Source organism: Miniopterus schreibersii, assembly GCF_964146895.1.
Source record: "Miniopterus schreibersii genome assembly, chromosome: 7".
NCBI classification, from domain to species: domain Eukaryota; kingdom Metazoa; phylum Chordata; class Mammalia; order Chiroptera; family Miniopteridae; genus Miniopterus; species Miniopterus schreibersii.
Genome location: NC_138108.1, coordinates 57998505 through 58023189, shown reverse-complemented (window position 1 = coordinate 58023189; position 24685 = coordinate 57998505). Strand labels below are relative to the sequence as shown.

Here is a 24685-nt window from a genome sequence, read left to right as displayed (position 1 = left end):
AGAGTAAATGAAGGTTGGAAAAGAAAAACCTTTTTCACAGTCTTATGATAAGTGGAGATGGGTTGTATTAAGTCCTGGGAAACTCAGATGCTTCTTAATTTTACCAGGACTTGATAATTTTGGCTTCATTAAATGCTATAGGAGAAGAGGCCCGAGAGAGATACTTTTCTTTCCCTCTTGATTCCAAACAGAGAAAAACAAAGATTCCTGGGAAATTCTTACCTCATCACTTAGTGACATAATTGCAGAGAAGGGAAACCTTCAGCCTTCTTCCTGGTCCACCCAGTGCAAGCCAGGGTCCTTTCATTTCCTTTTCCCCGACTTCTAGGAGTTTATTCTAAGAAAATAATATGGAATAGACCATGTGATGCAGTAGCAAGGATGCTACTCGTAGCATAATTTAGAATATAAAAATTTGTATCCATCCGAAATGGGTAATAATGGGGAATTGAAATGGGGAGACATAGCCCCTTAGAATTACCTACATTTTGATCTGTAAGGATAAGATTTGATTGTTAAAGTGAACTGAGCCAGAGACCAACTCCCAGCATATAATGGAAACACTTCTTTCCTCTAATTCTCTCAAGACCTGCACTATTTGTCACATCTCCATCTACAATTATGCCATTGCCATTGACTTAAATGACTTGAAAAGAAACCAGCAAATTCAGAAAAGGCTTGGGGAAATGGGTGGTTGTCCGAGTGAGTCTTCCAGAGCACATGGTTTCCATGCCTGCTTCTATATCTTCACCCTTCCTCTTCATTCAGTACCTGGTGCTCACATGCTTCCTTTATACCTCTGAAATCACCATTTCCCCTAAAGTGACACAGTCTTAATATGTCCAAGATACATTGAGCACGCAAGCCCCCTCTCAAAGGCGTCTCTTTTACTCACTGTAACTTCTAAATTACTAATGGCTCTTTGAAGCATAGGGTCTGATGCCAGACCACCTAAATTCAAATGTCCACTCTCACACTTTCTACCCAGGTGACCCAGGAGCAAGTGACTTATCCCTTTTCTTCCTTAGTTTACTCATCGATGAAATTGAGATGTAAAAAATTTCTTTCCTCATAAGATAATTGATAGAATCAAATATAAAGCATACAGATAATTCTTGTCACATAATAAGCTGACATTTTCAGCCATCAACTAAAAACAAAATAATGGTGCAGGTAGAGTAGTTCTTTGTGGTACTCCTGAAAGAATGACACCGAGGTTTATTTCACTTCTTTTTTTTATCTCTGCTGGCCCCTGTACCAGTAATCAGGCCGTCGAAGCAGTTGTGCAGTATTTTCTGACTTGATTTCATTGACAGTGATGTGTTGGTATTTAGCTGCATAATAATCATTCTATTTCACCCTAGCCTTAATTGGTTCTGAAGTCACAACTTCAAGTGACTATTTTTCATTTATCGATCATTAATTTAGAACAGCACTTTCCTGCACTGTAGCCACTGTCCACATGTAGCTGTTTAGTCTAGATTACAATGAAATAAAATTAAATTCAGTTCCTCAGTCACACATTTCAGTCTCTCAGTAGCTACGTGTGGCTAGTGGCCCCCAAATTGGCCAGCGCCACTATAGAACATTTCCACCTCTGCAGAAGGGCCTGCTAGCCAGTGCTGACTGAGACCCTTGATTTCGCCGCCTTGTGCACATGGCCTCATTGTAGCATTTACCATCACTACTTACTAAACTCCTGTGCGTGCACCGGCTGGCTGGAAACTTCAGATCCCTGTAAGTCTGGGAACAGGAACTAGAGTAACCATGATGACCAGAGTCGTCATGTCAAATCCCAGTCCTTTCAATATCTTTGATCCAGCTTCTTTGCCTCTTGTTGGATAATTCTCGGTTTTGTTCCCCCACCCATACAAAACAGACCTGGCAGGATACAGTCAGACTGCATAAAGTGTCTGGTTTTGACACAGCAGCTGTGTTATCCTAACCTTACAGAGTGCAATCAGGATGAGTGTATTACCGCCTTGCTTGTTTCCCCCCAACTACATTACTTATATTCGTTCCTGTTAGCTTTACTCTCAGCCCTGCTTTCCTTCTATGAGTAACATCAGAACACATCACTAGAAAGTCAGAAAGGATGGAAAATGTACCGCCTCTAAAGAGATGGGGTCACTTAATAATGAAAGCGTAGCCTCATAATCATAGGAACAGTGGAGATGTCTGTGTGGGGTCCCAGGGAATTGAAGCAGCTCCGTGTGCCAGCGCAGAAGAGGAAACTGGAGCTCAGGCGAGTTCTGCTCAAGGTCACCTGGCTCTGGGTAGCAGAGCAAGAGCTGAAGCTCAAGTCTGCAAAAGTCCTTCTCTTCTTAGCACTCCATCCTGCCTCTGAAAATGTTGACGTATTTGTTTCCTTTTTCAAAAACTCATCCATCTCTCAATCTACCTTCTGAGTAATGGTTTTCAGTATGTGTTTTTTTCCCTGGAGAAGGCCTCACAACATTTTTTTCTTTTATTGTAAAAGTTCAGTCTGCTAGGTCAGAAAGCTGGAGTGCACCACACCCGGGAGCATTTCAAGGGCAACGTGGCACAATCACTTCCTTAAGAGGCTGAAAACCACTTTGGGGCAGTTATTACCAAAGAAGCCAGGACAGTGTTGCCAGGTTTAGAGCCAGAGCCTTGTAAAAAGCTGTGGGAAGCTGTGATCTTTGTATAGGTCATGACTGGCCTACTTTCTTTCTCCAAATAACCCGAGGAGCCCAGGAAGGACAGACAGAGGAGACCTAGCAGGATAAATGACACCGATCGTGCTGGACTGCGTAACAGTCCCTTCACTGAGTGCTACCGTGAACTTTCCAGTGGGGTTTGCCGGCACCTGTAGATGAAAGGAATGCATTTTGGGGCTGTTTCTTTCCGCCAGCAACTTGCAGAGCGTGCTAAAGTGTCCTAAACTTTGCTGCAAATCAGAATCACCCTGAGGGTTTTAAAAATCCTAGTACTGCGGTCACACTCCATTGCAGTGAAACTGTGGTGGCTGAGAGCAGCATCAGTGGTTTGTAAGATCCCAAGTGGTTACAATGTGCAGCAGATTTGGAAACCTGAGCCCCCCTTTCCTTTTACTGCCCCCCCTCTCTTACCCTCACTTACCCTCTCTCCTTAGGCACCCCCTTTCCTTTTAGCAGCCTTTCCCCCTGCTTTTCTTCTTTCAGGTTTTCACACTAACTGTTGTTCCCTGCTGCTGGCTGGTGCGTGACCTCCTTGGGAGTACCACCTAGAACATAAACAAAATGACACGAAGTCAAGGTGGACTTCGGGGGCCCCTCTCCTCCAGCACGAGACACTGTTCAGGTCTCATGTCCTTCGAGGGGTCATGGAGGGCCCTGAGCCCTTCGCTGGCTCGATCTCCATCGCCCCACCCAGGGATGCGCTTCGCCTCCCAGCTCAGAGCTTCCAAATGGCGTCTGTCGCTCCCGGGCAAGCGTGTCCTCTGGCAACTGCCTGTTGCATAGGAGATGTAAAAACACATGTCTCATTTCTTGGTGTTCCAGTTTTGTCACCTGTAAAATAGGGTAATAATATTATTATCTACTTTGTAGGAGTGCTGGGATTGAAGAAGCACTGAGGCAGTGCTAGCACATGCTGGGTTGAACCCTATGAAATCACCATTTTTATAGGTCAAAAGTGGTCCATTAGAGGCAATTTCCTATTGTTCAACCTTTTGATCAGCGCCCAATAAGTGTTAGTCATTACTGTTACTTGTCCATTTTATGTACTTAATCTGATTAATTTGATTTATATTTGGTAATTTTTGTTTAGCTTTAAAGCTGTCACATGGGCTGTAAGTACAGGAGCTTAGTCCTAATTTTCTATCTGTGTATATGTAAGTAGCATTATAATTACTATAATTAGGATTAGTTGACAATGGGGGTAAGTGAGGTCCTGTCTGAGAGACTGTTTTCCCTTTAAAGGAGAAAGCACTTTTAGAATTTGAGAAATCCTGCCTAGGCCTTCCCCAGTCTGCTTCATTTAACCCGCTTGCCCTGTGTTTTTATCCTTACTGAAGGATGCTGATCTTAGCTTGGGATCAGCCAGAAAATCTGACAAGCAAGCTGGGCTTTTGATTCCTCCTAATAGAACACACACTCCCGTAGGTGCCTTTTGAAGACCTTTCACACCTCCTGGAGAGCAGACAGTGCTGAACAAGTGTCTAGACCTAAATGAGTAACTGGCATCTTCCCAGGCCGTGCAAGTGGATTTTGAGAATTGTATTAGCAGGCAGCATGTCTAGGTCTGGTTCAGAATGCTTTATGTGTGCGTTATCTCCTTTAGTCCTCACAAGAGCCCTATCATGAAAACTTTCCCCCATTTTGCAGATGAGGAAACTGGGGCACAGAGAGGTTAAGAGACCTGCCCAAGGTTAATCAGCTAGCATCAGCAGAGCCAGAATTCTAGCCTGGCTGGCTCCAGAGCGACTGCACCACACTGCTCTCCAGGCATTATCTCTGATTGTCCTCATAGTAATCTGAGGAGATAGGTAGAGGGTCTGGGGTCTGCCTGGCTCTGGAGCCAGCACTTAGGGTCCTCTCTGCTCTATTACCAGGCCTGGTCAGCCTTGCGTCTGCTGGGTGTGGTTCCATTGCTGGGCTTGGAGTGGCCTCCTTTCCAGTCCCAGTGCCTCTGCCCCTTCTTTGGGTTTAAGATGAAACGATTTCTCTGACCCTTCTTAAAATAGTTTTTAAAAACCAGATTAATCTAAAGCTAGAGCCTTTCTCTTGACCTTAAGTGCCCTGGGGACATCTAGCACCCTTGATTCCTGAGTGGTTTGCCCACGGGCAGTGCTGGGGGAGGGCCCAGGGGAATGCCGTTAGGCGGTTGGTTGTTTCTCTAGCTTTAATGCCACTTCCCCAGTTTTGAGAAAGCCTGTGCTTTGTCATGTGCTGGTTTTCCATCTTTTGTTTTCTTTTCATGAAAGTAGAATGACAGTATGTACGTTTATTCATTAACTGGACCCCTCTCAGAGAAAAGACAAGAGTATTACTACTACTAATAAAAATTGTTTTTGCATTACTGTGGCCAGGATGGCTGATCCAGGTTATTAGGGAAGAGCCCTCTTTAGGAAAAAGAGTACATATGTTACAATTTTCACACTAGGAGCAGGGCCTGAGCACTGGCCCGTGCAGCTGGGGACCCTGTTTACCCTTCCCTAACTTCAGGAATAGTCCACTGCTGGCTACAGCACTTTGGGATTTTTAACGTCTTTTGTTTTCTGTAATCTCTCTCATTTCCAGTGTCCTATTACTAGTATACCTCCTTGATTATTCATATGAAACTAAACATTTGTCTTGATCTTTATAAAATGTTGTAATGGGTCAAGCCTGTCCCCATTTCTTCCTTCCGTTCTTCCAGATGAGCTGCCCTGGTTGGTGGGAAGGAATATGGACCTCTTGTTGAGTTTCCCTGATAATACCTTGTTATCTGCTGCCTAGGGGCCCTTCGTAGGGTTGGTATAGTTGTTATGTCACCTGGCCCTCTACCTGGCATCTTGCAAATATGTGGCCTCGGTTGTAAGACAGCAGGTCAACCGCACAACCAGGATCACACTTGACTAAATGGCTCAAAGATGCATCATCTCTCCTTGTGGACCAGACAAGTCAGCACTTCCTCTCCCGTGTACTTAGCAGCCTTTGTGGGGATTTATAAGAACTACATTAATGAATTTACTAATAGAGTTCAACAATTTGGTTATTAAGCCGAAACTGTTAGCAATAACATGTATAACATAACATTATCTATACTTACCTCCTAGAGGATAGTGAATGAATGAATGAAAAAGTGAAACAGAAACAAAGAAAACAGAGGAACAGAAATAGGAAAACAACATAATAAGGAGAAGAAAGGGGATCTATGTGGCTCTTTCAGCATCAGTGGTCAGGAGTTCAGATCCCTATGTTTCCGTATCCACGAGAAGCTGACGCAGTATCTTTTCCCCCTAAGAAGGCAAATAATTAAATGCAAAAACAAGAAGTTTCTATTACCAAGGGCAATCTACTTTTATTAATAACTCCTACATCTTTTTCTGCCTGAATGAATACTACATAAGATCTTATTATATTTTGTTTTGCTACAATAATAGACTTCTTTAATAACCATTATTTACAGAGACTTGTAAGTGAAGATGGTGCAGTTCGTAGGAAGGACTCCAACCTCCATGGAACAGAGTTAGGAGAGCAACACATTCTTTTGCCTTCAGACCCAGGGTGACGAAATTTTTCCTTCCTTAAAATAATTTTGCTAATTTGGAAAGTCAAGGTATAGTTTAGATTGTGAGTTTTAACACATCCCCAACACCCTTTCACAAATGAAACTGTGATGGTCTTGGAGCTATCAAGAGATAGTGTGTATAGCTCAAAATATTGGTTGATCAGAAATTTGGAGAATTGGTGCATGGAAAGATTTAAAAAAAACACATATTCTTTATTCAGTGAGAAGCATTGGTTAAGATTTAGTGGTTAGCTGCTAAAGAATCCAGTGATTTGAAAAAAACTATAGCCATAGCATTTTTATGTAAGTCATTCTTTTGATGTTGGGTTGTTGTTTTTTTCCTTTTATAATTTTTCTCACATTAAGAAAGAGCACAGGTGGGCTTTCTTACCCTATAAGAAATTCTGAAAGGCTCTCCTCACCTCTCAAATGAGCGAGTACATTTTTTTGAACTTGAGTATATCGAGGGCGAAATAGAAACATTTTCAAGGTCTTTTGACATAAACTTGGTCAGGATTCTTGGAACCATGGGCAAAACCCTCCTCCATGCAAGACAGGAAATAAGATTTAAAGTGGCTTGGTTCTTCTCGATCCTGAGTGAGAATCAAGATTATGTTAAGTGATTAATGATTAAAGGTAGGCCATGTTCCTCACAGCCTCCATCTACTTCCTGACAGCCACCTGGGCAGGTGGTTTAGCCTTTGAGGTGAGGAGGAGAATTGTTTGAAGAGAAAAGGCAATGATTTGTAAGCTACAGTGGGAGGGAGAAGAAATCTGGCCTCTTTCTGCCCCCAGGATCTGTGGGACTTGAGTGAATGAGCACCCTCCAATGTAGATAGTCCAAAGAGAAGTCAATCATATGTTCACTGTGAGCCAGGCTCACAGAGATATGAGGGCCGTTTGCTTACACTTCGCTTTCAGAGAATGGGGTGAGAGGAAGCAGGAGGGCAGAGAGCACTTAGGAATGTGCATGAGCATGGCAGTGGCCAAAGATGAGTGGGAAAGGTGATTTGGAAGAACTAATAGGCCTCAATGCCTCAAAAGTGACCTCTAGCACCAAACGGAGTGACCCCAAACACCATGCAGTGGTTCCTACCAGCAAAAGTTGGCAATTCCACTTCTGGGAATATATCTGAAGAAACACAGAACACTAATTCAAAAGAATATATGCACCCCCCTGTTCACTGCAGCGTTATTTACAATTTACAAGATTTAGAAACAGCCCAAGTGTCCACCAATAGATGAGTGGATAAAACAGCTATGATACATTTACACAATGGAACACTACTCAGCTGTAAAAAAGAAAGAAATCTTACCCTTTGCGACAGCTTCGATGGACCTGGAGAGCATTATGTTAAGTGAAATCAGCCAGTCAGAGAAAGACAAATACCGTATGATCTCACTTATATGTGGAATCTAATGAACAAAATAAACAAACAAAATAGAAGCAGACTCACAGATAGAGAACAGACTCACAGCTGTCAGAGGGGAGAGGTGTGGGGGGCTGGGTGAAAAGGTGAAAGGATTAAGCAAACACACACACAAACTCACAAAAAACTCAGACACAGACAGCAATATGGTGATTACCAGAGGGGAAGGGGTGTGGGGGAAGGTAGAAGGAAGGGGGCAAAGGGGGGATAAATGGTGATGGAAGGAGACTGAGAGGTGAGCACACAATACAATATCCAGATGATGTATTATAGATTGTACACTTGAAACTTATGTAGTTTTATTAACCAATGTCACTCCAATAAATTCACTAAAAATTAAAAAAAAAAAACTTGCTTAAAATAGTACTGAATATGTCCATGAATTCACAGCAGGTAGTGCCTGCTTTATAATTGATTATTTCTGGCACCTTTTTGTTTCTGGAGTTTGGGAAACACCCTGAATTAGCAGAGGAAGGATGAATGCACCACTAAATACAGAGTGGGCCACCTTTGTGCCCTACCAAGGTAAGTCCTCATTGGTCAAAAGATGGAAGGCATGTGAACAATTTGAATGTTACATTTGGAACAGGGTAATTTTGAACACGAAATTAAACTATTTGAGATTTAATTCATTTATAACTATTGTATTGTTTCTGAGTACATTTTTTACTTCCACATATTTAGAAGGTTTCTAAGATGAAAATTCCTAGAGAAAAATAAAATGAAAACAGGGCATTCTTAAACATGTAGAAACATTTGATAAAAGACACAAAAGCAAAAATTCCTCCAAACTGCCACTCCCTTCCAAATAAATAAAAAATAGCAGGCTGTGACTGAAATATACCCAATGTTTCATTCCTGCCTAGGGAGTTCTTTGACTCCATCCCCTTATGGCTGTTTGCCCTTCAAAATGCCTTCTTGTCACTACTCGGGAACCTTCAAATTGATAGAGGAAGCAACAAGCATATAGCCTACAAGCAGAAGAGAATTAATCCAACATCTTTTAGAAATGTGAATATACTGCTAGGCATACTCGGCCAAACATCCTTCAGGAATTGAAGCATTTTTGATGCAGTTGACCTTTAAATAAGATGGGGACAAGGTAGAAAGGCAGCTCTTTTCTGTAACTCTAGTCTTGCCAAGGGGTTCCAGAAAAATAAATACATTTAAGCATTGGTTTTGATGCAGATAGATCCTCAGTTCAGATTGGGAATGTGTGAACATCTATCTCCCTGTAGGTTTTGGAAAAGAAACACCAGTGTCTACGAAGTCTGAAAGACACAATCTCTGAGTTTTCTATCAGTGACATTTTACAAACCAACTCTTTTTAGTGGATAACCCTTTAAGAAGTATTAATGCAAAGCTTATTTGTTACAAGGGGAAAAAAGGCTAATGGATGGACCCTTTTGGAAGACTCTTGAATTGATCAGAGCTTGAGGTTGCAAGGGACAGAAAGCCACCTCAAATTAGGTTGGGCAAAAGGGGTATGTATTGGGTGGAGACTAAGGCTTCTAAGGAAACAGTTAGAAGTTGGCCAAAAAGGCAAGGGGTGCACATAGGTGGGGATCTTATCTTCATCTCTCATCTCTGTCTAGCTTGGCCAGCAAGAGTCATTCTCTTCTTCCTTCTTTATATGAGGAGGAGCGTGCCACATACATCTACCTGAGTTTCACTTCTTGGGGTTTTCTGTACCAGAGAAGGCTGATTGTCCTTTTCCAATTCTGGCTTGAAAAATACCAAGGAAGAACTCTGATTGTCCTGACTTGGGTCAGATGTCCAACAGCAGTGACCCGTAGAAAGGACCATGTAAGAACATGGTGCTCTCTAATAGTAGGAAATGATGGGTGTCCACTAGAAGAGCCATGCCATATGAAGGAGGGAGTACAAGGCATAAGAGATCTCAGATGCACACTAGAGCTATTGTTTCAACTGTATATTTTGATTTGGAAAGTTGTAATGGAGCGGTATTCTGTTTTTAGAGAAGAAAAGCATGTCAATAGTTAACTTTCCCACCTTCTCGCATTTGAAGAGATATTCATTTGAGCTACCATTAGCTTCATTGTGTATTTGCAGGCTAATGAGGTTATTTCAAGCTCTGTCTTATTTATTGTAGTGACATCTGTGTAACTTTTTTAGTCCGGCATTTAGTCCTTCAGGTGACAACACCTACGTTTTCTTTTGAGAAACCAATACCTCTATTCTCAAAGCATGTGATTTCCTTGAAGATACAATGTACTTGTCCCAGTGACATGCTAGTGACTCAGCTCTGGCCAATGGAATGCCACATTTCCCTGGCGGGTTATGGTCCATGGATGGACTGCTTTACTTTTTTAGGGCTTTTTCTGGAAGAGTTTAAAAACAGTCTGGGAATGCTTCTGAAGCAGCTGGCCACAGATTGGGAAGACCTGAATGAGAGTGAAGGCAAAAGATAGGACAAAGCAGAGTTGAGGGATGGAAATTCCTAATAATAAGTTTGAAAGTCCAGCTGTATCCAAACTGGGCAGTCAGGAAAAACAGTAAAATTCTTCTCTCTCCCTTCTTCCCCTCAGTTTTGGTTACAGCCTGTTTGATTTGCATTTCTGTAACTTGCATCCAATGTGAAAACTGAAATTGTCTTCATGAGTGGACCTATAAGTCCTAGTTAGCTCTCCTGCTCCCGTTCTTCATGATCCAGATACATATTGCTACATCACAAATCACCACAAAACTTAGTGTTGTGAGGCAATAACAATCATTTATCCCTCGTGGTTTCTGTGGGTCATGAATGTGGGAAGGGCTTGGCTTGGTGGTTCTTTCTTGAAGTCTCTCTGCAGCTGCAATCAGACAGTGGCTGGAGCTGGCACAGAGAAGAGGAGAGGAGGTTGGAGCAGCTGGGGCTGGAAGGGCAGCTCTATCTCCTGAGGAAGTCTCAGTAGCTCTGTGTGGGCTGCTTGGGCTTCCTCACAGCATGGCACTCAGAGCACTCACACATGGCTTCAGTGTGAGTATTCCAGAGCTCTGGGTATAAGTTGGATCACCTTCTATAACCTAGCTTTGAAAGTAACACAATGTCATATCCACTACACTCTGGTCAACCGGTCAGTAATGTTGGCCCAGAATCAAGGGGAGAGGACATAGACCCCACCTCTTGATGGAGACATGTCCACGAATTTGCAGGCATTATTTACTACCACCACGTATTATAAGCAATTCCCAAACTGTGAGAAGGAACTAAAATCAAAATGACGTATTTAAGTAGACTTAGTTTTGTGAAGACATACCTTTAGTTTATAATTTTGGGAGCTGAAGTGACATTTTCAGGTTATTAAGTCAAGTCTTCATCAAAGTCTAGTCTCTACATATTAAAAATGAAATCAAGATTTGTCATGATGTTTTAGGCTTCAGAATTCCATTTTTCTCTTGTATTAGGCATTTCAAAATTTAATATGAATATCATTGAGAAATATTTAGATTTGCATTAGTTCTCTGCTTTACAATTACTTATATATTGATTTAGTACTGAAATGTTTTATTTACTACTTGGTACCTTACTCAGTGTAGCTTCCAGAAGTGCTTAATTGTCTTCCAGTACCCAGTTTGAGGAGTTGAGAGTATTTTATTTTATGAACTCTATATGAAATAGCAATTGGGTGTGGATTTGTAAAACTCAGCCTGGGTTGTGGTCCTCTTACTTTTCCTCTCTGAAGGTATAGAAGTCCTCCTTTATACTATCTAGTACCGTGGAGTGGAAAACAGAATGCAACTCTTTTCAACTTTCTCTCAAGTGGAGGAAGTCTAATAGATCTCAAACTATTATATATTTTTTTCTGTTTCAGAATGTAGCAAGTAATCCATTGGAATAAAACCAGCAGTTGAGTAACTCAGGCAAAGGTAATTTAGAGCACAAATTAAATCTGTCAGAATGGTATTAGATTTGCAAAAGCTCATAAATAACAAATGAAAGGTCACAGAGCTGTGAAAATGAGAATGTACTCTTCATGAAGAGAGCTGTAGTCAGGGGCGGAATCCTCAGTGCATATTCAAACAGCAGCACATAAAATGGAAACGCAGCATTCTTTCTAAATGTCTAGAACAGTCCAAAAGCACAGTGGGCTCCAGGGAAAAGTGTCAAAGTCCTAGAAAAGACCCCACATGTTATCTGAGCATGTCCAGCATCCTATCTGTGAGGTTTAGGGATTAAAGCTCCATCAACTACTGAGAATATGTATAGAAAAGATACAACCCCCTCAGCAGAGTCCGTATTTCAGTAACAGACTAATTGTGAATGCATGTCACTCATTTTTCATTTTTCAGTTCCTAGAAAATACTAATAGAGTGAGCAGTGGTTCATGATTTATTGCAGGAATGTAAGCAGTTGGTGATATTGATAAACAGTCCTGCCCATCCAGTTTTTCTCGTGGAAAAGAGAGAGGGAAAATCTAGCCCTGATACTACAAAATATACAGGTTCTTTTACTGTGAAGTGTGTGTAGATATTTATTTTTAGTGCTGTATTGGGCTTGACTTTTATAAGGGAACAAAAACTTTATACAAAATAATGTATGGGCTTCATCAAGATTAAAATTTTTGTGTGTCAAAGGACACCATCAAGAAAGTGGAAAGTCAATGAGGAGAATGGGAGGGAAGATTTGCAACTCAGGTATCTGAAAAGAGTCTAGAGTCCAGAATACAGAAAAAATTCTTATAACTCAACAATAAAAGGACAATAGCCCAGCTAAAACATGGGCAAAGGATTTGAATAGACATTACTCCAAAGAAAATATACAAGCACATGAAAAGATGACCAGTACCGTTAGTTACTTGGGAAATGCAAATTTAAACCACAGTGAGATACCACGTCACGCTCATTAGGATGGATGTAAAATATATATATAAATGAAAAGTATTGGTGAAGATGGAGAAATTGGACCTCTGTTATTTTGCTGATGGGAATGTAAAATGGTGCAGCTGCAGTGGAAGACTGACAGTTCTTCCAAAAAATTAAACAGAGTTACCATAAGAACCAGGAATTCCACTCTTAGGTATATAGCCCAGAAAATTGAAAATATATGTCTACACAAAAACATGTACATGAATGTTAATAGCAGTTTTATTCACAATACCCCAAAAGTGGAAACCACCTGATCAATGGATCAACTGATCAACTGATCAATGGATAAGTAAATGTATATCATTCAGCCATAAATATAATTCATTCTATAACATGGATGAACCTTGAAAACATGTTAAGTGAAAGAAGCCAGGCACAGAAGGCTATATGTTGTTTGATTCCACTTACATAAAATGTTTCCAATAGGCAAATCCATATGAACAGAAAGTAGATTAGTGGTTGCTAGAGAGTGGGGAGAAGATGGAATTGGCGGTGACTGCTAATGGGTGCAGGATTTGTTTTGGAAGTGATGGAAATGTTCTGGACTAGGTGATGGTTGTACAATATTATGAACATACCCAAAACACTGAACTGTATTATTTTTAATTGGTGAATTTTATATCAATAAAAATGTATAAAATAAAAATAAACCCTAAAAGAAAGCAATGGTATTGATAAGGTTTAATAACACAAACAAATGTAGAGGAGTGCGTTATTTGTGGAGTGAACCTTGATCAATGGGGAACAAGAGACAGGAAGCAACCAGGCAGATAAATTCTCCCTCCTTTCTCCTTCCATGGACTATACTAAGGTGCAGGTCTTCCTTGCAGTCCTGTCTCTTTGTGGCTTGGGAAGTGTGAGCAGCATAGTAACCTAGGATTAGGATCACATTGTTTTATGTGTCTAGCTTCATGTTCTCCTGGCCCACCTCTCTCTCCCTCCCACCTTCCTCCCTTCATTTTACCCTCAGTTTCCTGGGCTTGTTGCTCCCAAATAAAGTCTTAGCACCTTTACTCCCTGCCCTAGATTCCTCTATGAGGAGCCCCTGGACAAAGACACTAAGGGAAGGGCATGGTAGAAGAGGGAAGGAGAGGACAGGCTGTCAAATGCCATTCTATTATTGTAGGAGAGACAGGGACATTTTTGAAGTTCTAGTCATTGACTGCAGGTGAAAAGCTGAATTTCCTTTGTAGATAAAAAGTGAAATTATTCTGTCAAACTAATTTTTTGAGGAACACTATTTTTTAAACAACTCTTTTCCTCTTTATAAAAACAAGACATACTCATCGAAATGTTCTAAGCATGCAAATGGAACCAAAAAAATGACATTAAATATATGCAAATTGAGCAAAAGGAACATTATCCGAAATCCTACGCCATTTAGTGTCTATCCTTTCAGTCTCTTTTCTAATCACACATAAGCCTCAAAATATATTTTTTCCCCCAAAGAAAGAATAATTTCCTGAATAAAATGTGTTGTGATAACAGCGTCTTAATTACTTTAAGAATTTGGAAATTCTTCATTAAACACATAATATTCATGGTTTAAAAAAAGTAGTTTAATCCCCCAAATTTGTAAACTTGTGCTCAACAAGCCAGGCCTGAAGAATTAAGCTTGCCGTTTCCTGATCTCTTTTATCGAATGAAATGATTGCTTTAATTTAATCCGTGATCCCCATGAGTACTATGTGAGTGTGCACACGCTGCACACAAGGAGACAGGAGCTTTGGAAGGGATGCAAGGTGATGTACTCCTGACCTGTGCTCTCAGCATCTTTTATACAAGTAAAATCCAACAAAAGCAGATATGTAAGGATCATGGGGCTGGAACAAAGGCCCGGTAGGGTAGCTGAGGTGAGGTACAGGGAGAGTGTGGAAGGGCAGCACCCACCTGTTTGCTTCACTGAGAGGGATGGCAGGAAGTCATGTGGGTCTCCACGAGCCTCAGTGTATTAAAATCCTGGTGGCAGGAGGTACCCTCCCACTGTCCTCCATGGGCCTCATCCCTGCCTGGCTGGCCACAGGGCAGATGTTAGGGTGGAGGAGACATATGGATCGTTACTTGTCTTAGTAGTTTTGGAAATTATGATTTAAGGCAAGAGAGCTGTGTATTGGACCACAGTTAATTGCACCATGTTTACTTTCACTTAGAAAAGTATATTGACTGATTTTGAACAAAACATTAATAGTAAAAACATTGGAGAATATTACACGGCACTTACTCTGTGACAGACGCTGTTCTTAGTGCTTTATCTATGTTAACTTATTTAATTCTCATTTTGCAGATGAGAAAACTGAGGCACAGAGTGGTTAAGTAATTGGTTCAAGGTTGCACAGCAAGAAAGTGCTGGAGTAAGGTTTCAAACCCAGGCATCTAGCTTTTTACCTCTGTATGTTACATATAGTCAAACATGCTGCAAAATGAAGGCTCATGGCTGGGTTGCAATAAGGTTAATTTCAGATGACATTATATAACGCATAACTCTTAGTGAAAGTACCGTGCAGAGGGAGACTTTTAAATCAATAACCAGAAGGAGTGCTGTGGTTAAGAAATGCTTTAATAAAAATGTGCCACTTGCATTGTTTTATATATTGAAGCACTGGTATGGACATCAAGTTTCACATTAAAAAGAACTTAGGTTGGCAACTAGTTGATATTTAATGTTAAATTACATCAAAATGGAGCCAGATAGCTTTCCTCGCACTGAGCCCTGCTGCAGATAGTAAGGAGGGGGTGTTGATGTGCAGTGGGATCTCCATGAGGCCCTGTGCAGGTGTGTCCCTCAGGTGCAGCCTCACCTGACCAGGTGGACAGACAACGAAGCACTACTGCATCCATTCATTCAAGAGGAGGCGACTTTTGTCTCTGTCACTCAGCGAGGGGAAGATACTGATATTTGTTTTCTCATCACACTGTTCAACCAAGTGGCCAGCACGATGCCCAGCACTCACGCTCATTAAGGGAACAGGCTGCCCATTCTCCTCCTGAATGCAAATTTGCATGGGGAGCCAAACTGTAAATATGTCGAGAGCATGAAATTGGCCCGGCTGGCATCATCAGACTGCTACAGGCTGGTAAGAACTCTACTCTATTTCTTTAACAAATTGTCTATTTAAAAAAAAAAATAACACACCAATCGATCTGGAGTTAATGTTAGTGTATTGCTCATTATTTGGTTTCAATTCACCTTTTTCAGAGTTTTTAATCAAGTTATCATAATTCTTTCCATTTGATATTTTTCTCTTCTGTAATTTTGAAAAATTGCTTACATTATGGAAATAGTTGGGTGTATTTCTGAGCTCTTTAGAGTGTTCCATTTTCTGTATTCATTTTTATACTTTTTTCTTTTGCTGTGGTTAATGTTACTCTGTAGTGTATTCTAATATCTGATTAGTTCATATTGATTTTCTCTATCGATTTTGTTTTGTAATACATTACTCTCAGTCTGTTTGCTTTGACAAAATAATTTTAGAATTATTTTGTGATGCTATTTTATGTTTATTTTATTGAATTTATTAGGGTGACATTGGTTAATAAGATCATATAGATTTCTTGTTATGCTATTTTAAAAAGCTCGTTGAATATTGGTATTAAAATTTGTAAACAAAATGTCCAACTCATGTTATTTTCAGCATGTTGAAAATAAAGTGACTAATTTGACCCCTTGCATGGGCAATAGAATGATGGTATTTGGAAAATAGAATGTGACTCTCAAGGAAAGCAATGTTGGCAAGCGAGTAGCACATATAAATTAAGATATATATCTACATGCTAAGTAAGCTGGACAATTCAACCATAGTACAAGGTTTTCCTTCCCCCGGTTTTAATTGAAAAGCGCAGAATCAGAACAGAAGATAGAATGATGATTGTTAGTGCTACAGTGATATCTTGATCTCATTTCATCAGTTTTTGTTTGTATACCACAAAACAGTCTCTGGAATAACACAGTATCATCAGTTTATTAAGTTCTTTAGATTTCACATATAAGCGAGATCATGTGAAGTTTGTCTTTCTCTGCCTGGCTTATTTCACTTAGCATAATTTTCTCCAGGTCCCTCCATACGGTCCCAAAGGGTACGAGATCCTTCTTCTTTACAGCTGCGTAGTATTCCACGTGTGTAAATGTCCCATGGCTTTTTTATCCACTCATCTACTGGTGGGCACTTGGGCTGTTTCCAGATCTTAGTGGTGGGGGGAGGGACTGGAAAGGGGGATGGGACAGGGTGGAATGGGTCATTGGGGAGAAAAAGGAACATCTGTAATATTTTAAACAAAAATAAAAGAAATTTAAAAAAAAAGAGCACAGCATCAGCTAGTGTTTAAAAATGTGGATTCAATGATCAGGCTGCCTGGGTCTAAATCAGCTTCTCTATTTGCTAGACTTCGGTTTACTCCAAATAGATGATAATAGTAATTAGTGTGTGTATTATGTATATATGACTTTATATATATACATATATATATTCCCCAAAAATGCATACACACACTTTGAATAATTATAAAGGCAGTGTTTATTAAAATACATTTCAGTTTCAAAATTGAGCTATCAGCTGTTAAAGTGTATATACATTTTTAGGGAACACCCTGTATATGACTTCAACAGTACCTGGCCAATGATGTTACTTATGTTAAGGATGTTTTGAGCTAGAAAGGCACTTTTTAGTTTGGAAGAGGCCCATTTACCTACATTTCTTTTTCCCCCAAATCTGAAAGTCTACCCTGTACAGGTTTGCGCGGGCAGTGTGACCCAGTAAGGCTGTACTCTCATACTTGGCCCTCACCGTTAACAAGGAAATGCTTCTGAGCTTTTGTACCTGACTTATTTATTGTTGCATTCTGGCAGCCATCCCCTGGCCTCCTGGCAAAAATAGCTGGGTTTCATTAAAATTCAATCTCTCTTGATAGCATCTCTGCTGGATATTAGAGGGAACTGCTACCAATGGAGCTGCAGCGACCTGATTCAGAAGAGATTTGGGCTGGAATTTTCGAAGTGCTCTAAAATTACGGTTTATAAAGTTTCTCTCCATGTCTACCCACTTCCCTGTGCCCTCAGCTCCCTGCCCTCCTTACGCCATCCCCCCAACACGAGACCTCAGCCAAGTCTCCCGTGTGGCTTTTTCGAGTTGGACACTGAGATGAATCTTGCTTCATATTTCAGGTGCGAGCTTTCTCCTGTTGTCCCGAGTCCCCGCTCCCGGGTGCCCTGTATGAGTGACACCTCGGCCTGCCATGGAACCTGGCCCTGCCCTGGCCTGGCTCCTGCTCCTGAGCCTGTTGGCTGATTGTCTGAAAGCTGCACAGTCCCGAGACTTCACAGTGAAAGACATTATCTACCTCCACCCTTCAAGTAAGATTCTGTTCTCTTTGCTGCAGAAATGTCACTTTACTTCAAATAAGACATGAGTTGAAAATGGCCAGGAGAAGGCAGCCTTCAATGCAGGGGAAACCTCTGCTGATTTAATCAGGGGGTGCGGATGCTACCAAAGATGCCGTGTGTTTCACCCTCACTTTTTATAGTGTGTTTGGTTTTTATTTTAAGGCAAATTATTAGGCTTATTTTCTCTGTCCCCTGCCCTATTGCCCTGATCTGAACACCCTTCCCTTTGAGTCATGCCAGCCTCAGTTGATTATCAGAGTGAACTGCCAAGTCCCAGAAGGAATGTTTGTAGATCAGTCCTTTGTAGGGAAGATAATAGCTGGTCTTCCTGTCTGTGCATCTCATTCTCACTCTCAACTAATTATCTTCCACAACTTCCTGTTCCCTGCCCCTTTGGGTTTCCTGTGTTTAGGAGTTATCTAGAGAGCGCACAATCATGCAGATGCACAATCCTTCCCTTGAGTGTCTGAAAGCCTATCTGGCTGCGGCTGTACCTCTGGTGCCTGGCTTTTAGCAAGAGTTTCAGGTGCCTCTGCTGCTGGTATTCTACGGATCACGCTTGGATCACTTGGTACTTTTACTTTCTCTTTTAGTCTCCATCTCTGTGTTTATCTCCTCTCTTAGCTTTGTCTGGATTGTCCCTTTGGTGGTGAGAGCTGGGTATATTGTGTCTATTTTGACCTTTATCGTTTGCCCCAGGGTGCATTTCTCTTTTGAAATAGCCTGTTCCACCTACATTTTTGTGTCTCCTATGTGTCAGCGTTGTGATAGGCAAGAAAGACATAAAGGCAAGTAAAACATAGTCTCTACTTTTGAGGATCTTCAAATCTACAAAGAGGAGGCAGCTCCCCAGACTCCTTTAATGTCACGCGGTTAGACTGTTCAACTTCTGCATGGTCCGGTCTAGAGGAGAGGTGGGTGGAGGAATTCACAGGGACTGTCTGTCCAGTCAGCCCGCCCATGGGTCAGCAACTAGCTCAGCTGCTTGTAGCCTTCTGGCTTGAAATGAGAGCCTTAACTCTGTGAACATTAACTCAAAGAATGCAAAGTATTAGCACTGAATATGAGACATAGTAAATGCTCAATAAATGTTAGGGGAATATTTTTAAATGTTAATTCCCACATTTCTAAAGTAGATAAAATAACACATACCTTGTCACATTGTTTTGTGAACTAGAAATAATAACTGTAAAATGCTGGGCACATACGTAACAGGCAATCGGAGACCTGTTGCTTACGAGGTTGTTATAATTGGCTTAGAGGGTAAACTGAGGGATGCTAAAAATACATTACTCTAATTTTTAAATTCCAAACATGCTTTTGAGAAGCAGCAAAGAGTTTCTTTAGATTTACTGCTACTGCACTCTGTCACCAGTATGGTCCAGTGCCTACTCATGAATTATATGGGAAGCGTACCTGGCTGCCGGTTTTCGCAGGGCTGTTTATTTTAATAAAATTCATGAAGAGAAGGTGTTTTGATACTTGCTCTGTTTTCTTGGGTTGCATTTTGTTCTTTTCTCCAAAAAGCCATGCTTTTTTATCGGACTTGGTGAACAAAAACCTAGATTTCAGGCTCTTAGGTTTGATTGCCAGGATTTTCAGCCTCTGGGGGGCTCTCTGTCCACTTCAGTGACAGGCTCACAAGTCACCAGGCCACAAAACAGGTCCATGCTTGGCTTTCTCTGAGGCTTTGATTGTATACAGGGTGGGAAGGAAAATTGAGGGGACTGGATTTAGGTGAACATAAGCAAAACAAACACACACACACACACACACACACACACACATCGCTTCTGCCTGGGCGGTATGGCAGGTCCTGCAGGGTTGAGTGGGTCCCGATTTGGAAGTCGATTTCAGAATGGGAGCTTTGAAGGATGAGTTCTGCTCATGCGACCTACATTAATCAAACAGAGCCATAGCTTAATCAAAAGGAACTCACCATATAGAAAGAATTGGTGGGTTTTTCTGATATGATTTTGAAATATGCAGGAGGATAGAAGCCGTTCCTAAGCTGGATTATACATAGATAATTCACCAGCAGGTCTGGGCTCAGTTCTGTTTTGGACTCTCCGCAACTGGTCGTGGGGAGTAAAGTCCTTGCTGGATTGAAGCTACCGCCCATGGGTCCTACTGGGCTAGAATTTTGCTTACTCCTGCCCACTTTAGAGCAGAGTTAACTTCCCATTTCTGTGCACTAGTTCAGAAGTATTTGGTGTTTTGCTTGTTTTTACACTTTGATTCCTTAAACGGTCGCTGTTCTCTGCCCACTAGACCATGTTTAGATGGAGCGATCTCCACAAATCAGCAGGTTTCTGTAGAATATAGTCTATAAAATATATATGAGGGAAGTGTGGGATGATTTTGATCTTGAATTATTAATATAATTGCCTCACTATGTAGATGGAGGCACAAACAGCTTTCTTGGGGTCAGGGAGCGAGCCAGATCCCGTCACCGTGACAAGGAGAAATGCGATATGCTGGAGATGTGGGAAGACACACACGTTTCCTACACCAGACAACCAGGAACTCCTTTCTGCTGGGCCCTAAACAGCCTTCAGAGATAATAAGTGGCGTGAGACTGGAACTCGGGTTGGGAAAGCTCAGCCTCTGTGACTAATCTCCTTTGCTCTCTGATTCCCGAATCTTTGAAGTTTCTAAGCCCTTCAGAGAAATAAACTTTATGGCTTTCAAACTTGAGGTACTGTCCTCAGTAACATTCTTTTCCATAATCTGTATGTTTCTTTTTTTCTTTTTCATGTGAAAAATGATGAATTTCTTCCCAGCCCATGATTAAAGTACCAAAGCCTAATAGCTCCTTTAAAACAGGAGTTAGTATTAAGAGAAATGGAGCTTCTCATTTGGTCATTAGCGATGATATGTGATAGCAGAATATAACACCCAGCATGACTTCAACCTGTTCTTGGCCTCCGTCTCTTTCCTTTGTAATAGAAATCTTTCCTGAGATACTCACTTTTCCACTGGTTGCATGTGTTCTGAGCCTTTCTGTGGGCCAAAGCACTATATCCCTGCAGGGGGCTTTCTTATGCCTACATAGAGAGCCAACTAATTTTTTCATAATTCTATACTGCATAAATCTTAGGGAGTATGGGGACTTCCTAGAAAGATAGCAGGAAATGCATTTCTATTAGAAATATGGTCATGGTATTAAAATTATACTGACAGTGTTTTGTAGGCAAGTAATCTGAGAGGTAGATCGATTTATTAGATTTCTAAAAAGTTTGTATTTGCTTCCAGTTTCCAAAAACAATGGAAATTAATTTGGCAAGAATAAAAAAAAAAGTTCAGCTGCATTACAGAGAAGCATGTATTTTAAAACAAGATTCTCTTCTCACCATGGTTTTGATAACTGAAGGCCTTTGTCCAGGCAAAAGTTCCAAGAGATGGAAACAAAGACGAAATCTTTTCCGATGCCTTGCAAATGAATTATGGTCGGTTGAACTATGGCTGACCATGCGAGTTAATGGACAGATTATGTTACAGGAAGTAACTGGGCACTTTGGCGTTTCTTTTTTTTCTTTACAATCACCTTCTCTTGAGGGACCAAGGACTTATGCCCTGAACTGCAGAGTACTAAGCTTATTAACTCTGTGATCAAGAGCCAAATTAGATTCATTCACAGCTGGGGCCACAAGTTTGAAACTCTACTTGCTCTGTAATGCTTTGAAGTAACAAAGAAAAATAGAGCATCTCTTAGGAATCTCTTTCCAGTCTTTTTTAAAAAACACTTATCAGATACAGTATCAATTAGCAAGTTACTGGAGATAGTTGTTCAACTGTGGACCTTATTTTTGGCTAAATATTTCCAGAGGGAAGAATTTAACCATTACTTGGTATTGTGCTGTAATTATCAACTTAAAGCTGAGTCTGTCTCCAGAGGCCTGTCACCGAAAACAGTCTGGTCATTCACTGATCAGTACTATCTGCCAAGATGTAAGTTCAAGTTCCTATAAGCAGATATTAGCGTGTCATTGCTGGGAATGCACAGATATGAAGTTGTAGGTTTAAAAACAAAACTCACTGCTAATGAGACCGTTTGGTTAATTGTCAGTGATACATGCTGATAAACACTTTCAGAGATAAAATGATTTGAAACAAAGCTGCATTCATTATGCTACCTTAGTGTTCTAGCTCTCAGTCCTGTTTAAATTTTGATATACTTTGAGTTAATTTCAGAGTTCAGTCCTACTTGTATAAGAAATGACAGTATTTAATTTAATATGTCACTAGTCTTGCAAAAGATAATTTTGAAGAGTCTATTAAATAATCCAAGTTTGAGAACACTACGACTTATTAGTGCTAGGTTCTCAAAAAAAGTTTATTCATGGAATGGCTGGATTGTCAATCTTCATTCAGAGTTCTTAATTTATCTCTTTGATGGGAAAGCTTCCAGGAATAATTAACCCAACATTTCAACTAAAAGTTCTACTGGCTAAGGTGATAGACAGATAAAATTGGATACTCTAGGGAATTAATCATGGAAGCTGAAGTGCTATGGCTCCTGGCAGTCATGAACCTTGCTATACATGATCATTTTTTGAGAAATACTGTTCTTTGACAGAGTTTACATCTGTTTTTCAAAACTCCTACTCTGATCATTCTACTTCAAGATTTACAAATTATTTTAAAGTCCTGTCCTTTAAACATATTTATATATTCAAAATTTTGAAGTTGCTAGTGAAACTAATATTTTTTTAATATATCAGGATGATTCCTAAACTATTTTGTATGGTTTTTCTTATAATAGTATTTATAAAAATAAGCAAATTAAAATGTCTATAAGAATATTTGAATGGCTTTGGAATATGAGAACCTATTTGCTTTAATTCTTTAGACAGGCACTTACCTAAACCAGACTCAACTTAAATGGAACCCACCTATCTAAGTAGTGGGATGTAGAGATATAAACATTATTTGTGTGTAGTTTTACAAAATAGTTTACTTCTGTTTTATTACAACTGTACCTAGGGAAAAGATGTTTCCTCTTAGTGAAATTTCCTCTTTGGGAATGAAGTGGTTGGATGGTTATGTCTAAGTTGCTTCCCATCAAACTTTTCTAAGATGATCCATGCACACACTATGATTCTGTTGATGAATTTGGGTCATCGATTACTTAGAGGAACATGGAACTCTCACCTGGGCCCGTACAAAGGTCCAGTTATCTGCCTTTTTTGAAGGACAGTTTATTACTTTTGATCTTGCTATTTTCAGCGTCAGCTCTGTGAACTATTGCAAGCAGGTGCAAGGATGGGCAGCTCTTCCAGGCAAGGTGAAAATCAAAGTTATATCTGGCCCATAATTCTGGCCTTAAGCTGCTGCTTCCTCCTTCATTTATTTTTGATAACATACTTAATTGGTTCCATGTGGGTAAAGCAATTTACCCTGAGATGATTATTTCCGCCAGTGGGATATGCAGGCTCAGCCATCTGTGAGAGAGAACAGTTGGCTTCTGCAGATGAAGTGGTTGAGTGTTTGCAGCTTTCAAAGAGGCCAGGTAATTTTACAAATTAAACACACACACATTCACAAGTTCTGTTTATGGAAGGCAAAACTCTAAGTGGCAAAGCAAGCACATGATTAGAACTAAGCAGCGAGGAAAAGCACATCAGCAGATCGGACAGAGATAACCTGGCCTGATATTCCTTGTGGGTCTTTGTCCTTAAATGCTAGCGAGGCCCCAGGGAGCTGGCATTCGATGGAGCATGGCTCCCATGGGACAACGCCCTGCCTGAGCATAAATGCCAGGCAGAGAATACCAGGACCTGGAGGACAGTCTCTCCAGAGGGCAGGAAGAGGCAGCCCAGGGGTGAGGAGAAGAGGCGATGGAGAGGAGGGGCTTCGGGAATTGCATGTCCCTCAGGCTGGAGCTAGGAGCCTAGAGTGCATCCGTGTCCCCAGGGGCCCCCAGCGTGCTGCCCCCTGAGCATTGGACATGGGCCTGAGAGGCCCCTCAGGGGGGTCACCTCTGCATAGGCAGGGTGTATTTTAGCAATGGAGACACTTTTCTTACCATCCCCAGCAGATAAAAATATTAGATGGAACTAAATAAATTGCCGTCATAGGTACAAAATGGTCAAACATCAGGACATTTTTTATGATTGAACCCAATGTTTATACTTACATGTGAATGTTGACCGGTCTACGTACAATGACACATAAAAGTAAATCATTGGAAATCCAGAGTGCCTTTATCTAATTAAAATTTTATTGCGACAATTTTAGATTCACAAACAGTTGTAAGAAGTAACAGAAAGAGTCCATGTATACTTCACCCAGTTTCCCCCAATGGCAACATTATGAAAAGCTGCAGAATAATATCACAATCAGGTTATTGCCATTGATACATCAACCCACCACTCTTATTTAGACTTCCCCAGTTTTATTTGTATTCATTTGTGTGTGTGTGTGTGTGTGTGTGTGCGCATTTGTGTACATAATTTTATCACATGTGTAGGTTTGTGCATTTACAGCCAAGTCAAGACACTAAGTAGTTTCTTTTTTTTTTTTTAAACCGCACCTGAGGATATTTTTTCCATTGCTTTTCAGAGAGAGTAGAAGGGAGAGAGAGAGAGAGAGAGGGAAAAAGAGAGAAATACATCGATATGAGAGAGACACATTGATTGCCTCCTGCACGTGCCCAGACCGGAGTTGGGGATCGAGCCTGCAACCGAGGTACGTGTCTTTGGCCGGAACTGAACCTCGGACCCTTCAGCCCTCTGGCCAACTCTCTAACCACTGAGCCAAACTGGCTAAGGCAGGACACTAAGTAGTTTCA

The 24685-nt window shown here is 40.8% G+C and overlaps 1 protein-coding gene across 1 annotated transcript in view; it reads left to right on the top strand.

Annotated features, from left to right (window-relative positions):
- The window catches only part of LYPD6 (LY6/PLAUR domain containing 6), a 113991-nt gene that overhangs the window by 71040 nt on the left and 18266 nt on the right, over positions 1-24685 (top strand). Inside the window, exon 2 of the mRNA XM_081142502.1 lies at positions 17674-17862. Coding sequence (XP_080998628.1) covers positions 17745-17862 — 118 coding nt within the window. The 5' untranslated portion in view covers positions 17674-17744. The remainder of the gene's footprint in view (positions 1-17673; positions 17863-24685) is intronic.